This window comes from Anolis sagrei, chromosome 4 (genome assembly GCF_037176765.1).
Source record: "Anolis sagrei isolate rAnoSag1 chromosome 4, rAnoSag1.mat, whole genome shotgun sequence".
Lineage (NCBI taxonomy): Eukaryota > Metazoa > Chordata > Lepidosauria > Squamata > Dactyloidae > Anolis > Anolis sagrei.
This window is the reverse complement of record NC_090024.1, coordinates 120,988,056-121,005,048: the sequence shown is the minus strand read 5'-3', so window position 1 is coordinate 121,005,048 and position 16,993 is coordinate 120,988,056. Positions and strand designations below refer to the sequence as shown.

At 40.0% G+C, this 16,993-nt stretch overlaps 1 protein-coding gene across 2 annotated transcripts in view; it reads left to right on the top strand.

Annotated features, from left to right (window-relative positions):
• HMCN1 (hemicentin 1) overlaps positions 1-16,993 on the top strand; it is a 379,978-nt gene that overhangs the window by 181,752 nt on the left and 181,233 nt on the right. For both annotated transcript variants that reach the window (XM_067467610.1, XM_060774510.2), the window contains exons 31-37: positions 3,132-3,410; positions 5,538-5,819; positions 5,946-6,054; positions 8,015-8,184; positions 11,105-11,259; positions 12,911-13,034; positions 15,551-15,652. In XM_067467610.1, coding sequence (XP_067323711.1) covers positions 3,132-3,410; positions 5,538-5,819; positions 5,946-6,054; positions 8,015-8,184; positions 11,105-11,259; positions 12,911-13,034; positions 15,551-15,652 — 1,221 coding nt within the window. The remainder of the gene's footprint in view (positions 1-3,131; positions 3,411-5,537; positions 5,820-5,945; positions 6,055-8,014; positions 8,185-11,104; positions 11,260-12,910; positions 13,035-15,550; positions 15,653-16,993) is intronic.

The following is a 16,993-nucleotide window of genomic DNA, read 5'->3' as shown; positions in this document are numbered from 1 at the left end:
TAGGAATGGGAAGGAACTTTAGTGAATATATAGTTCAGATATAGTTCAGTCTGCAAGGGAGAACTCTGTTGAATTCAAAGCATTACCTTACTTAGAATCATAGAATCAAAGAGTTGGAAGAGACCTCATGGGCCATCCAGTCCAACCCCCTGCCAAGAAGCAGGAATATTGCATTCAAATCACCCCTGACAAATGGCCATCCAGCCTCTGCTTAAAAGCTTCCAAAGAAGGAGCCTCCACCACACTCTGGGGCAGAGAGTTCCACTGCTGAATGGCTCTCACAGTCAGGAAGTTCTTCCTAATGTTCAGATGGAATCTCCTCTCTTGTAGTTTGAAGCCATTGTTCCGCGTCCTAGTCTCCAAGGAAGCAGAAAACAAGCTTGCTCCCTCCTCCCTGTGGCTTCCTCTCACATATTTATACATGGCTATCATATCTCCTCTCAGCCTTCTCTTCTTCAGGCTAAACATGCCCAGCTCGTTAAGCCGCTCCTCATAGGGCTTGTTCTCCAGACCCTTGATCATTTTAGTCGCCCTCCTCTGGACACATTCCAGCTTGTCAATATCTCTCTTGAATTGTGGTGCCCAGAATTGGACACAATATTCCAGATGTGGTCTAATCAAAGCAGAATAGAGGGGTAGCATTACTTCCTTAGATCTAGACACTATGCTCCTATTGATGCAGGCCAAAATCCCATTGGCTTTTTTTGCTACCACATCACATTGTTGGCTCATGTTTAACTTGTTGTCCACGAGGACTCCAAGATCTTTTTCACACGTACTGCTCTCGAGCCAGGCATTGTCCCCCATTCTGTATCTTTGCATTTAATTTTTTCTGCCAAAGTGGAGTATCTTGCATTTGTCACTGTTGAACTTCATTTTGTTAGTTTTGGCCCATCTCTCTAATCTGTCAAAATCATTTTGAATTCTGCTCCTGTCCTCTGGAGTATTGGCTATCCCTCCCAATTTGGTGTTGTCTGTAAACTTGATGATCATGCCTTCTAGCCCTTCATCTAAGTCGTTAATAAAGATGTTGAACAGGACCGGGCCCAGGACGGAACCCTGCGGCACTCCGCTCGTCACTTCTTTCCAAGATGAAGAGGAAGCATTAGTGAGCACTCTCTGTGTTCGTCCACTTAACCAGTTACAGATCCACCTCACCGTAGTTTTGCCTAGCCCACATTGGACTAGTTTCCTTGCCAGAAGGTCATGGGGGACTTCTGCAGTTAATTGCAGCATAAAGGAGAACGGGAGGTTTTTTCCAGGACACAGATTGTAAGCATTACCTGATGAAGGGAGACTGGCAGAAGAGAGCAGCAGAGATTTATGTAGGGTCTATTGTAATTAATGTCTAGCTTTGACAGAATCCAGGCAAAACAACTTGAATCTCATACAATAGTTGAGACAGAAGACTTCTAATGAACTGCTAGAATGCTTAAGAGGTCATTCATGATATTGCATGTCAAAACAGCTTTCAAGTGGAGAGAGAATGAAGACAGGCAGGAGGCAGAAAAGGAAACAAATCAGTGGTGGGGGAAGATTGTGTAAGGAAAACTGGCCACAAGCTCCAGAGCTTCAAAATAAGCAGGAATGGGGGCATAGGTTTGGGATGATATATTCAGTTACTTTCCCCAGGCTCTTTGTCCTCAAATGCAGCCAGTCATTCAGAGTGTGGGTGTGAGATTGAGAAAAAAGATCTGTTAATTCAATCTGCTATTGAGTTGTCTATAAAGGGGGTAGGAGGAGGAAAGAACGTTATTTGGGTATTTGTTTTATTGTGTTTTTTATTTACCTTTTTGTTATTTCTAGTGTTGTTAATTACTGTCAAGTCAACTTCAATTAATGGTGATGCCATGAATGAGAGACCTCCAAGTCACCCTACCATCAACAGCCCCTCTCAGATCTTGCAGACTCAGGACTGTGACTTCCTTTATTGAACCTATCCATTTGCAATACAATCTTTCCTTTCCTCCTATCCAGTTTAGCTCACAGGTCTCACCTGAATCTCTAAAGGATCCTCAGGAAAGAGAGAGAAAAGTCTCCAAAGGTCCCCTCAAAATTGGTGCTTGTTAAACTACAACTGAGCTTTCTGCGCCTGAGTTTCCTCAGGATGAGGAGGATGATAGGTTACAGATTTCTGAACATGTTAATGAGGCAGTTGAAGCAGACAGTGTTGATTCTGAAGAACAGACGGCATTTCTGTTCCCCAGAGAAAGGAATGTGGCTTTAGATAAAGATAGTGAAACTTCGCAGCTCCAGGTGGAGGCTCCTTCTGGGAGCTCAGGGCCTCTTGATTCCCAGGGTGACCAGACCCAGTAGGGCCAGGATAATGAGCTATCCGGCCTTGAAGATAGTGTAGAATTGATTAGACAGGACCATTTACAATTAAGAGTTCGCAGAAGCGCACGCCTTACCAACAAACATAAAGCTAGAGGTCAACGTAATGCTTTCATGTTGGGAGAACATATTTAATGATCTGGTCGAAGGTTATTCTTTGTCAGTCCAATGTTGCTTATACCCTGTTAACTTCTGTGAAAATACCTTGGTTTTTGCAGAAAGCTTCTGGCTCTTTGGGACTTTGATTTTGATCCTGATTTTGGAGACCTTGTCTTGCTGCCATGGACTCTTGTTTAACCAATGCTAAAGGACTATGCTTCATGTTATTTGCCTTTGGATCTTGGGAACTTTGCCTTTGCATTTAAGACTCTGTTTTGCCTATGGAACTTTTGCATCTTTAGTTCTCTGTTTTGATTTTGCTTTTTCTCAATAAGCTACAAAACCTATAGCCTTGGTGTGTGGTTGTGTCTTGAGCTGCGAAAAATTTGTTGTTTAGCTAGGCAACAGCACTCTCTGGAAGAGAAGACTAAATACCTTGTAAAACTACTACAACACCATCTGAGGGGCTGGTTTACATTACTTTGAAAATATGTTTCTCCACTCTGCTGCATGTGTTTGCTTTGTTTTGCTGTTGTGGCAATGAGAAAAATAATTCCTCTACAGGGAACATTTTACAATTAATATTTTTTTTTAAAAAAATTAAATAAACATGTTTTGCCTGCATTGTTAAGGATTTCGTATCTGCTTTCTTTTTACCTTGTTTACAATATGTTTCTATTTTGCATCTCTGCCAACAGTCCCACCAGCAATTAAAGGAGGAAATATTACCATTGAGGTGTCAACATTGTTACACAGCATGATAAAACTGGAGTGTGAGACAATGGGAATCCCATCTCCTGCAATAATTTGGTATAAAGATGGGCAGGTCATTATTTCTAATCTGCAAGCCCTTTATTTGGAAAAGGGGCAATTTCTTCAGATTCCGCATGCTCAAGCTTCTGATTCTGCTAAGTATATCTGCCAGGCCACCAACGTAGCTGGGACTGCTGAAAAAATATTCCAGGTGGATGTCTATGGTAAGAAGAGATGGACAATAATCATAGACTCTCTGCCTTGCTATAGTTACTATTTGAACGTGGGTATTCACAAAGATGGATGCTGTTGTGACCAACTTGATAGCTTTTAGACCTGGTAACAGCAATTGTCCCTTTCCTTTGCCTATATCCATTCTTTGGAATCTTGTGGCCTAATTTGGCCTCAGGCTTACAGTTGTTTCAGGGATGAGCCCAGTTCATATCGAGTTGAGCAGAAGTGTTAAAAAATAACTTGAGTGAGAGAAGGGTAAAACTTAACATTCTTCTCTTCCTCCTTGCAATTTTCACACAGATTTTTTTTTAAAAAATACTTACTTGGTCCAACAGTTTTGAGGGTCTTCAGGAGTTATGCTTTGGGGCCCCAAATGCTGCATGCAACTTTGGCTCACTCTGGTCCACCCAATCTTTCTCATACACATACGGTTGCACCTTTCCTCAAAAATCCTTACTCCTCATAAGTGGATGTATGTTACTGCCTACAGTTTCTATAAACCACTGTAAAGATGTTCATCAAAATTTATGCTTCTTGCATTGTGTGGGCATGGGAGACCACCCTCCATCCACCAAAGCCCCAAGAACAACAAAACACAAAGTTTTGGGATAACAAAAAAGGCCACAACTTGTTTATTGGTCACAATGAAACAGGGTTGGATATCATGCATGGGTCCTGAATCAGGAATCGGACAGCTTGCTGTTGACCAATGCCACATAAACAGGGTAGGGGTCACAGGCAGTTATTTGACCAGTTCCAACTTGGGACATTGATACTGCCACTCCCCCCCCCCCATAAGCCACCTGGACATCCCCCCACTTCCAAACAGGGGAGGAGGTATGCAAACCTGATCCAGGGCCCATGTCAAATGCCCACAAGTTGTGACAAAGAACATGACCAAGAAATAAATAGTGCCATCACACAAGATTACTGATTACAGAATGAATGGGAGGGATGGGACAGCTGAAGAGCAACTGGTCAGCGAGCTGGCAAGCATCTGCTTTTAAGCTCACCAGTGGATCCAACACATGCCCTGCCTCAGCCAATCAGGGAGAAGGACATAGCCCACCCCTGATAGACTGGCTGGCTGGCTGCTAGTGCGCAGTGTGCAGGGACTCCTGGGAAGAAGGAGCCACTGAGGAAATGGTGAGTAAGGGAGCACCCTCCGCCACAACATCCCTGCCCGGTAAGTTGGGCAAGGCATTTTATATTCCCCGTTCTCCTCAATTCAGTTTTCAGCTATAATTATCTGCCTACTAAGAAATGAATCTACAAAACCAGTAAATCATAGACATGTGCCATAAAACCATAAATAATCATAAAATAAACCATAAACCATAAAAACATATGCCAAATAAAATGTGACCTAGAGTACCACTGATCTCTTAGCTCTTGTTCTCCACAGCCATTTCTGTGTTGAACCTCAAGAAGCATCAGTAAGAATAAGCATGACTGTAAGAGTGGGGAGTTCCATTTTCCAAGCTCTACTTTGTACTGTATTTTAAATGTTACCTTCCAAACCTGTTGTTAATATGAGAAGAAATCATCTGTTACATGTGACTCTTCCATCTCTCTCATCGCCACAACCAGCATTAATAATGGCTAAATTGACAATAAGAATCACTTGGCTTTACTGAATGGAAAAGCTATGAACAAAGAGTGCATCCAAATAATGTAAATATTAAACATGTCCACTAGGCATAATTTCCTTATTGGAGGTAAGTTTTATCAGTGAGATAATGCTTCCTATTTATAGTTGTGATGCTGCTTAGCGTTCACTGAGCAATGGTTCTTCCAGATGGAATGATTCTAGTGTTACAAATTAAAATAGCATCTTGTGCAGCTATTCTATTTTTGTTGTAAGAAAATAGTTTTGAATAAACATCAGACATTACGGTTGTAAATAGATGATACCATCTGGATCTCCTGTTATGAGGAAAGACAATTGTACAATGAATACATTTGGAAACATTCAACTTTTAAAATTAGACATGATTGGTCAAGAAAATTTCTCTGCAGCTGAATTAAATAGGAAGAGATTGAATTTATTACATATAATAATATATTATTTGGCATCAATAATTACATTTCTTCCTTTTTCTCCATTTTCTTTTCAGTTCCTCCAGTTATTGAGGGTGATTCTGAAACAATCCAGAGCAAACAAGTGGTAGCTGGCAGTTCACTGGTTCTGGAATGTAATGCAGCTGGCAATCCACCTCCTATGTTGACTTGGTTAAAGAACGGGATCCCCGTGAAAGCAAGTGACAACCTTCACATTATGTCTGGGGGAAGGAAGATGGAGATCCTGAACACTGTAGAGACTGACCATGGGCAGTATGTATGTGTGGCCACCAGCATAGCTGGAGAAAAGGAAATAAAATATGATGTGGAAATCTTAGGTGTGTGTGGGGAAAATATCTGCTTTTAGAAATATATATTTTAATTAATTAAAGAAGTGTGAAAGAATAAATAAATTATAACAGTATTTCTATCTGTGCTGCCCCCTTTCTTTTCTTTCTCTGCAGTCCCACCACATATGGAAGGGGGAGATGAATCTTCAGATTACATTGTGATTCTCCACAGTCCCCTGGAGTTGGACTGCCCGGCAACAGGGACACCTCTACCAACAATAACGTAAGGGGCTACAGCGCAATTCATAAAGCAAACAAATCCTCAGTTTTTTGGATGTAAAATCCAAAAGAATGTAATAATTAAATGCAGAAACAAGTGATCAGCAGACAAACTTAATGAAAAGAGAAAGAACTTCTTTCTTATGATGCTATTGCTTTTATTCTTAAGTGGTTGCTAGTGAAAATACAATTCTAATGCAATGTGACCCAATTTCTTTTTGAAGGAGGCTGGCTAGTAGGCCTGGGTAACAACGGAAAAATTTGTTTCTAAAATCGATTCGTTTTTTGGGGGTTTTTGCGTTTCGTTATTTAAAATAATTACAAAATTTTCCTTTTAAAAAGTTCGATATTTACGAAATTTCGTAAATGGTAAAAAATTAACGAATCGATTTCCGAAACAATAACGAATCGATTCATTAATGGCGGACGCGACCGCGAAATACGCTAAAAAACCTCCAAAAACTTCTGAAGCTTCCCTCTCCCTCTGTTCTTGACTGTTGGTGTGATATTATAATTTTTTTTCACTAATTAAACCATAAAACTGGCCCAGACATGCGGAAATAATAACGAAACGACCTCAGAACAATAACGAAACGAATACAATAATGAAATACAAAGCATTTACAAAACCTATTTAAAAATTCGTTTTTTTAATAATTGCTCCAGAATGGTTCGTTATCGTTTTGTAATTGAAAAAATTAACGAATTATTAACGAATTACGAATTAACGAAACGAAACCGCCCAGGCCTACTGGCTAGGAATGCCCCCCCCACCCCCATTGTTGATATATTTTGCGACTCAGTTTATTGTAGATGTTCTATCTTTTCTGTAATATTTCTGCAAGGCATTATATATATATAAAGGTAAAGGTAAAGGTAAAGATTTTCCCGACTTTAAGTCCAGTCGTGACCGACTCTGGGGTGTGGTGCTCATCTCCATTTCTAAGCCAAAGAGCCGGTGTTGTCCATAGACACCTCCAAGGTCTTGTGGCTAGCATGACTGCATGGAGCACAATGGAATCTTCCTGCCAGAGCGGTACCTATTGATCTACTCACATTTGCATGTTTTCAAACTGCTAGGTTGATAGAAGCTGGGGCTGACAGCGGAAGCTCACGCCGCTCCCCGTATTTGAACCGGCAGCCTTTCAGTCAACAAGCTCAGCAGCTCAGAGCTTTAACCCACTGTGCCAACAGGGGCTATATATTCTTTCTTTCTTCTTAGGCGATCCCTCGCTTTCCGAGGATGATTGTCTTTCAATATTCTTGTGGGTCCGTATGTGGCTGTGGAGCCCTATTCTTGCTCTGCATCTTCTTCCGCAGTAAGGGCATTGGTTTCCAGGTGGAAGGCGGTCCCGGTCGGGGTTGGCTTGACACGCCTTCCTCTTGGCACGTTTCTCTCTTTCACCCTCCACTCGTGCCTCCTCAAATTCTGCAGCAAATTCTGCAGCACAGGGCTATATATATATATATATATATATATATATATATATATATTGCAGGAGCAACCATCAATCCCTTCTTTTCTAGCTCCATCCTTCATAAGGTCTAACTAAAATGCTGTTTTGTTTCTTATTGCAGGAGGGGTCTTGGGGTCTTTGATCAAGGGGGCTGATACTTATTCCCTACTGAATGTAGTAGGAATTAATGTCTTCCAGGCAAAAGAGGCAGTGAATCTGCTTCAGTCTAAAGTCTCATCTTTAAAGGAATATCTAGCTAAAGTTCTGAACCATATAGGAAATTAGCTGTGGCACCTCAGAGAGTTCATTTAAAGTTTGGACTAAAACCCATAGTAGAAATGGGACTCACCAGCCTATATAATACGAGAGGTATGAAACTTAAGCTCAAAAAAATCCATGGCATCATGGTAAGCCCAGACTCTGAGGTCGATATCCCTGTGTGTGAAAATGTTAGTAACTATGCCTCTATTTTATCTGTTTAATAATCTTTTTTTTTCTGATTACTAGGTGGTTGAAAAATGGCCTGCCTATTGAAAGGGGAATTGGATATAAGATCTTATTGAATGGACGTAAGCTTTTCATTTCACAGGCTGAAATGTCAGACACTGGTCATTATCAGTGTATAGCAACAAATAAGGCGGGTGATAACAAGAGGGAATTTGCTGTTACTGTGCATGGTATGTTGTTTCTCCAAGAGCTATAATTGCAATGTGTGTGTTTGTGAAAACATATAGATTTCATTATCATGTAGGTTTAGTTATGTTGTAATTTATGTAATACATCAGAAGAGAATTCCAGAATTTTAACTATTATTATTATTATTATTATTATTATTATTATTATTATTAACTTTATTTGTACCCCGCTAACATCTCCCGTAGGACTCGACGCGGCTCACACAGGCTGAAGCCTCAAAACACAATACAACAGAACATAATACAACAGCAATACCAAAAGCAAATCAAAACAGTTAACGTAGTAGGGCTGGGTAACCACGGAAAATTTTGTTTCTAAACTCGATTCGTTTTCAGGGGGTTTTTGCGTTTCGTTTTTTAAAAGAATTCCGAATTTTTTCTTTTAAAAAGTTCGAAATATACGAAATTTCGTAAATTACGAAACAATTACGAAACAATTACGAATTGATTCGTTAATGGCAGACGCGATTGCTCAATACACTAAAAAAAACCTCCAAATGGGACAGGGGGAACTTCTGAAGCTTCCCTCTCCCTCTGTTGTTGACTGTTGGTGTGATAATTTATTTTTTTATCACTGATAAAACAAACAACAACTATAAAACTTGCACCAGACATACGGAAATAATAACGAAACAATTTCGAAACGATTTCGAAACGATTTCGAAACAATTATGAAATAAATTGAAAAATTCGTTTCGATTTTTAGTTGCTCCTGCATGGCTCAATATTGGATCGTAAGCTAATTTAAATACGAATCAATAACGAATTACGAAATTAACACACGAAACCGCCCAGCCCTACTACGTAGAGTAAGTAATGGTACAGTTCACATTATTAAAATTAGTATTATTTATTTTGCCTACTTTACCCTCCCATTTTCTACTCAATATTTTCAGACAGTTTTTCATGTAGCTCATAGACCAAGAAAAACTCAGATTAAAGGAAGAGTTATATAGCGGCAACACTGTACTTCCTCCCTTCCCTCTAGTGCAGAAGTGAGGAATGTCTGCCCCACTAGATGTTGTAGAACAGATGTATTTTGGTCAAGTGTTCTGTGTCCAATTTTAGGTGCCACAATTTTAAAAGAGTATTAACATGTCCAGAAAAGGGTGAGAACCATTGTGAAGAAAACAGGAGCCAAGCTTTTTGACAAACAGTTAAGAGAAGTGAGTTTAGCATGGAGAAGAAAAGATGGAGTGCTGATAGGTTAGCCATCTTCACATATCTGATGAAGTGTCACATGAAAGATGAAGAGAAGTTTCTTTCTGTTGCTCTAGAACAGTGTTTCTCAACTTGGGGGTCGGGACCCCTGGGAAGGTTCACCCAAAACCATCAGAAAATATATATTTCTGAAGATCTTAAGGACTCCTTTGACTAAGAAGGCTGAAGATCTTTCAGTCTGTCCTCCTCTTCCTTTTTGGAAACAGATGGTGAATTCTCCCACAAAAGCCCTCCTCCACTGTGATTGGCTGGCCTCTCAGCTGGCCTCTCAGCCAAGGGGAGGGCTGTTTCTGATACTCCAGGTGGGAAGGGGAGAGCAGGCGTGCACATGTGCAGGCAAGGGACAGCATGTGAGGATGGAGGAAGGCTCATGCCAGTGAGTCTCTTCAAGGCATGGGGCTCTGTGTGGGAGTTTGGCCCAATTCTACCATTGCAGGGGTTTCGGTGAACTATAAATCTCTGCAACAACAACTCCCAAATGTCAAGGCCTTTTACCACCAAACTTCACCACTGATCACATTTGGGCATATTGAGTATTCATGCCAAGTTTGGTTCAGATCTACCCCCGCCCAACCCCATCAGTATTCAAATTTGTGCATATTTGTGCCAAATTTGGTCCAGTGAATGAAAATGCATCCTGCATATCAGATATTTACATTATGATTCATAACAGTATCAAAAGTACAGTTATGAAGCAGCAACAAAATAATTGTATGGTTGGAGTCACCACAACACGAGGAACTGCATTAAGGGGTCGCGGCATTAGGAAGGTTGAGAAACACTGCTCTAGAAAATAAACTGGTTCAAATTGAAATAAATTAAATAAATGAGAAAGATTATATTAATCAGATATCAGGAAGAGATTGCTGACAGTAAGAATGGCATCAAAGTACAGCAGACAACACCAGAATTTTGCTGGAGACTTTTTCACCAACAGTGGGGAAAATACCTGCCAGAGATGCTTTAGATGTGGATTCCTGTATTAGCAAGGACTGGACACTTAAGGTCCCAATTTTATAATTTTATGGTAATATGATTTTCCACCACCTTTCATCAGTGCTAGCTGGGTTAGTCAACGGGATGCAATTATTTGGTATTTTCAACTTTGAAGAAAGCAGTAAGCAATATTAACAACCCCCCCCCCCCGCTTTTGTGGGAAACACATTAAAACCTCTAAGACTAACCATACTTCAAGGCTTATTCAGCACAAAACATGCTTGCAGTGTTTTTGAACAGAAAACAGCATTCAGTGCTCAGCAAACACCTTTTTCTGCACAGAAAGTAATAATTTGCTGCTTTCTCTTCAAACTCCCACATTCCCGGGAAATTTAAACTGCAAAAATTAGGTGTGAATGTTTCAACTGATCACCTTCATTAGCATTTGAAGGCCTGCCTGAGCCTGGGAAAATCTCTTGCTGGGAGGTGTTAATCTGTGCCTGATTGTTGTTATATTGTTATATTGATGTAGTTGCCTTAGTTACTGTTTTTTAAATGCTAATGTTGTGCACTTTGTATATTGACCTGGCTGTAAACCGCACTGAGTCGCCTACGGGCTGAGAGAGTGCGGTATACAAATAAAGTAAATAATAAATAAATAAATAATCCAAGTTTCTGATCCATTTTACAGATGCCTTATATTATATTGTGTTTGTATAGTTGTTGAATAAGATTCTTTTTGCAGTACCTCCAACAATCAAATCAACTGGACCTGCTGAGCGATCTGTGGTCATCCACAAACCAGTAACCCTGCAATGTGTTGTCAATGGCATACCCAGTCCTTTGATTACATGGTTAAAAGACAGCCAGCCTGTAAACACAGCTAGAGCAAATATTAGAGTAAGTACTGAGATCTAAAACAGCCCCAGATTATCACCATTGCCTGCTCTTAGCACCACGAGTAACTTGTCCAGAACCAATATGGCTTATTGGTGGAAAAGACTGCCTCCTTTCAGTCTATAAGACTGAGCCATAAATTCTGATCAATCCTTTGGTCATCAATAGTGTTTTCACAAGACACTCAGTTTTAAAATAATACTAAAACAAAGCTTGTAAGTGAAATATGCTGTATATATTCATGTATATAAGCCTAGAAATTTTAGTCCAAAAATCAATACAAAAAGCTTGCCTAATGGACTTAAGGTACTATAAATACTGTACCTTAACTCTTATGAAAACCAGAACTGTCTCTTTCTCTGAGTGGAGTGGCAAAAGGTGAAAGCGAACACTGTTGTGGGACAACTTATAAGACTCATCAATTCCTTCTAATTTCTTGGTTGCAACATTACTTTTGGTTTTTTTGGATTGGCTCTATGGAAAATAGAGGCAGGGGGTGTAAGGCCCCTTGAAGCGATGTGACACTTCTTCTTTTCCACAGAATCACCCTCAACCTATCCGCAGTCTATAATTTTGGTTCCCAAACCTGTCCTTTACTTATACTTGAAACCGCCTGCCATTGACCAAAATAAAATATTCATTCAATACATGAGTCTGATTTGTATATGCGTACATATAATAGTTAATCATTTTTTTATAATTTACCCTAACTACTGAACTCAAAGTTCAATAATACAACTCTTGCAGATATACTGGAATGATGGCATTTGTTAATTGCTTACATCTGTTCAATTGGGGGTGTTTTTTTTTTTGCTTGTATGTTTCTTAAAATTAAATTCAATAATATGCAATAAATTCAGTAAAAATGCAATCAAATTCACAAAAAGTGAAACAGAATATGGATATAAGTGATATATGTGCATAACAATTTTCACACATAACAACCTAAATATTTATTATAAAAACCTTATAGTAAAGTTTTCCCACAAATTACTATATTTGATGGAAGATATAGTAATTTGGCCTGGGTAACAACGGAAAAAATTGTTTCTAAACTCGTTTAGTTTTTAGGGGGTCGATTGCGTTTCGTTTTTTAAAAGAATTCCGAATTTTTCTTTAAAAAAATTTCGTTATTTACGAAATTTCGTAAATTTCGAATTGATTCGTTAATGGCGGAAGCAATACGCTAAAAAAACCTCCAAATGGGACAGGGGGAACTTCTGAAGCTCCCCTCTCCCTCTGTTGTTGACTGTTGGTGTGATAATTTATTTTTTTTATCACTGATAAAACAAACAACAACTATAAAACTTGCACCAGACATACGGAAATAATAACAAAACAATTTCGAAACGATTTCAAAACGATTTCAAAACTATTTTGAACCAATTACGAAACAATTACGAAATAAATTGAAAAATTCGTTTCGATTTTTAGTTGCTCCTGCATGGCTCAATATTGGATCGTAAGCTAATTTAAATACTAATCAATAACTAATTATGAAATTAACGAACGAAACCGCCCAGCCCTAATCGTAATGTATGGAAAGAGCGGTTACCATGATATTTTTTGTGGGTGGTTTCTTCTGAAAATCTCAGTGGCTGTATATAGATCAGTGAATTTACTTTTTAATTTATTTTCTTTTGTTCTGGAGCAGCTAGAATCCTCAGGGCGCATCCTTCAGCTTCCCAGGGCCCTAATGGAAGATGCTGGCAGATATACCTGTGTAGCAACAAATGCAGCTGGGGAAGCCCAGCATCATGTCCGTCTGCATGTATATGGTAATGTTTTTCCTAACCAAACATAGTTTTTTTGATTTTGCCAGCTTCTCTGAGGCTCCTTTTACACTGCCATATAATCCAGGTTCTCAAAGCAGATAATCCACATTATCTGCTTTGAATTGGATTATCTGAGTCTACACAGCCATATTATCCAGTTCAAAACAGATGATTTGGAGTTTATATGGCAGTGTAGAAAGGGCCTCAGGTGTCCACATGTGCCAATTTTTTCTTGTTCTTTGCTAACATTTTGAATTATTGTATTTTGTTATCTTTTCATTCTTGTCACCTTCACAGATAATGTAGTTAATAATATAGTTAAATATAGTTAAAATATAGTTAAGTTTCAAGTACACTGGAGAATAAGAGATAGCATGGTGTAGTGGATTGAGTGTTGGACTTCAATTCTGGAAGCAAGGGTTCAAATACCTGCCCAGCCATAAAACCACTGGATGATCTTGAGGAAGTCACACTCTCTTTGCCTTAGAAGAAGGCAATGCTAGAGCTCCTTTGAACAAAACTTGCCAAGAAAACTCTGTAATAGGTTCACTTTGGGGTCAGCAGAAGGAAGAAAAGACAAGAACAATAAATGGGGGAGAATAGGATATCTTGTGAGTGTAATGTTTATAGGCAGTTTTTAAATTATGTTTTCTGGGCTTCCACAGATGTTCTTCAAATAGATGCAGATGAGCTGTTGTCTAATGAGGACAGCAGATTAAAATTTGGCTTTCCGCATGTTTTGGACTTGAGCTCCTAGAATCTTTGACAATTGGCCAAGATGACTAGAGTTTATTTAAGTTGAAGCCCAAAACACTCGGAGAAATGCAATTTGGGAATGGCTAGTTGATTAGGGATCTCACCACACTTACCTTTGTAGCATCCTAGATGGGCTTGAAGACCTGCCCCCAACTGGAGTGGAAGCTTCCTATGGAAGCTCTTGTGTTGTGCTGGTTCCAATGGTCAGCACACTTCAGCACTACTCCAGCATTTGGAAAAATGGCACGGAGTCTTGCAAAATGGCACTGGGGGTGGGGGGAGTCGTCCCTCTGATGAAGTTGCAAATGGACATCACCAGGACCGTAGCCAGAAAAAAAATTCAGGGGAGGGGTTGAAAATGGGGGGGGGGGGTTTGAAACCTGCCTCCTAGCTCACGCTGAAGCAAAGAGCACAGCAGGGGGCAGAGCAGCCTTCAGTAGCCTGCAGCTCTGCCCCTGTCAACCACCTCCACCAAGTCTGGCCTCCTTAATGAGAGCATTCAACACACACCCACCCACCAACTTGGTTGCTTCGCTACATGGGCTATTGCTGCAAGTAATGACAGTGTGAATAAATTGTCAATATTTGCTTGAGAGGGACTCTTAATTTTTTGCATCTGGTAGACTTAGCATGGGGATTTGGTTAACCAGTTAAAATGCATGAGTAAACTAGTTTTTTTTAACCTGAAAATCTTCGGGGGGAGAGGGTGAACCCCTAAACCCGCCCCCCCCCCCCCCCCCGGCTACAGGCCTGGATATCACAACAAGACGTCCATAGAACGCTAATGATACTGATGTTGGTTTTTATTGTTTCTATTGTGGTTTTATATTGTTTGATGCCTAATCTGTATTTTGTTATTGTGACTTATTGTAAAGTGCCTTGAGTCGCCGATAGGCTGAGAAAGGCGGTATACAAGTATAGTAAAAATAAATAAATAAGACGGCCTGTTTGAGTTTTCTCCTCTTATTGCTTAAATTGGTCTTGCTAGCTGATGATCTTACAGTAAATCTTTCACAGCTCTTACAATGACTAGATTCTATCCCATTACAACATCTGGAACTCAACCATGATTCTTTCCCTGACATAGGAAGAAAAACAATTCTAAAGTTCTGTGACAAGTATTACCAAAACAAGCGAGTTTTTATTATCTTTCTCAATTGAAAAAAAACTGGGTATATGAGAGATATGTCTCCCTTCCATATACTTAGAATGTGTCCCTTTGGTTTTGAGTTAGGTTTCCAATCAAAATTGCAATTATATCAATATTTAGCCAAATTCTATGGGTGCAATCAAATATCACTTGGTGAGCTTGTCAGGAATTGAAAAACAAATAGTTCCACTACAGACCCAGAACATGTTTTACAGCTAGTAAGCCATCCAAGAGGTTTTCCTTTGATGAAGCCTAGCTTACCGAAAAGCAGTTTTTTTGTACAAGAATTGAACTTGTTGACACTAGTTTTCTATCTTTCATAGCTACTGTGAGCTTTGCTTTGCCTTCTCATTATTTTATGGTGGGAAGCACCAGAAATTCAGAAGTGTTCCAGAGGAGAGCAGAAAAGGGAAATATTTCAGTTTTATATACTCTAAGCTTCACAAAATGGTTTTATTATGTCTGGACTATTCTTGGGTCAGTGTAATCAGATTTTTGAGAACTTTTTAAATGTTCAATTTTATGCTGATAATAATAGAAGACAGCTTAGCTTACAGAAAGATGGCATGTGGTGGCTAAATGACTGAGATCTTAATATTCTGCTTGCTTCCAGAGCCACCCAATTTGAAGGATGCAGGGAAGATGATAAACGAGACTGTGATTGTGAACAATCCAATACAGTTGGAGTGCAAAGCATCTGGAAATCCGTTACCAGGTACAGACATTTGCCGAAATTATTTTCCATAATTTAAAGTTTTCAAAGTTAAAACACGGGGAAAGGACTGCTGCATTCTACCAGCTATCTTAACTTAAAAGTCTTCTTCTCTTAGGCGATCCCTCGTTGGCCGAGTAGGATAGTCTTCCAGGATCAGTTTTCTAGGGGAACCGTAGGTGACTGTGGAGCCCTATTCTTGATCTACATCTTCTCCTGCAGTGAGGGCATTGGTTTCCAGGTTGAAGGTGGTCTCGGTCAGGGTTGGCTTGACATGCCTTCCTCTTGGCAAGTTTCTCTCTTTCGCCCTCCATTAATGCCTCTTCAAATTCTGCAGCAGTGCTGGTCACAGTTGACCTCCAGCTGGAGTGCTGAAGGGCCAGGGCTTCCCAAGTTTCAGTGTCTATGCCAGAGTTTTTAAGGTTGGCTTTGAGCCCATATTTAAATCTCTTTTCCTGTCCGCCAACATTCCGTTTTCCATTCTTGAGTTCGGAGTAGAGCAACTGCTTTGGGAGACGGTGGTCGGGCATCCATACAACGTGGCCGGTCCAGCGGAGTTGATGGCGGAGGACCATCACTTCAATGCTGGTGGTCTTTGCTTCTTCTAGCACACTGACATTTGGAGTTCTATAACAGATGTTGTTGTAACCTTGGTTTTGGCTTTCAGTCTGCTGAGGTTAAACAGCTTGCCATCTGTCCAATAGATAATTTCCATTCCGGTGAGAAGCATTCCATCAACAAGATGAAGTATCATAGAAAAGAAGTGACGAGCGGAGTGCCGCAGGGTTCCGTCCTGGTCCTGGTCCTGTTCAACATCTTTATTAATGACGTAGATGAAGGGCTAGAAGGCAGGATCATCAAGTTTGCAGACGACACCAAATTGGGAGGGATAGCCAATACTCCAGAGGACAGGAGCAGAATTCAAAACGATCTTGACAGATTAGAGAGATTGGCCAAAACTAACAAAATGAAGTTCAACAGTGACAAATGCAAGATACTCCACTTTGGCAGAAAAAATGAAATGCAAAGATACAGAATGGGGGACGCCTGGCTCGAGAGCAGTATGTGTGAAAAAGATCTTGGAGTCCTCGTGGACAACAAGTTAAACATGAGCCAACAATGTGATGTGGCAGAAAAAAAAAGCCAATGGGATTTTGGCCTGCATCAATAGAAGCATAGTGTCTAGATCTAAGGAAGTAATGCTACCCCTCTATTCTGCTTTGGTTAGACCACATCTGGAATACTGTGTCCAATTCTGGGCACCACAATTCAAGAGAGATATTGACAAGCTGGAATGTGTCCAGAGGAGGGTGACTAAAATGATCAAGGGTCTGGAGAACAAGC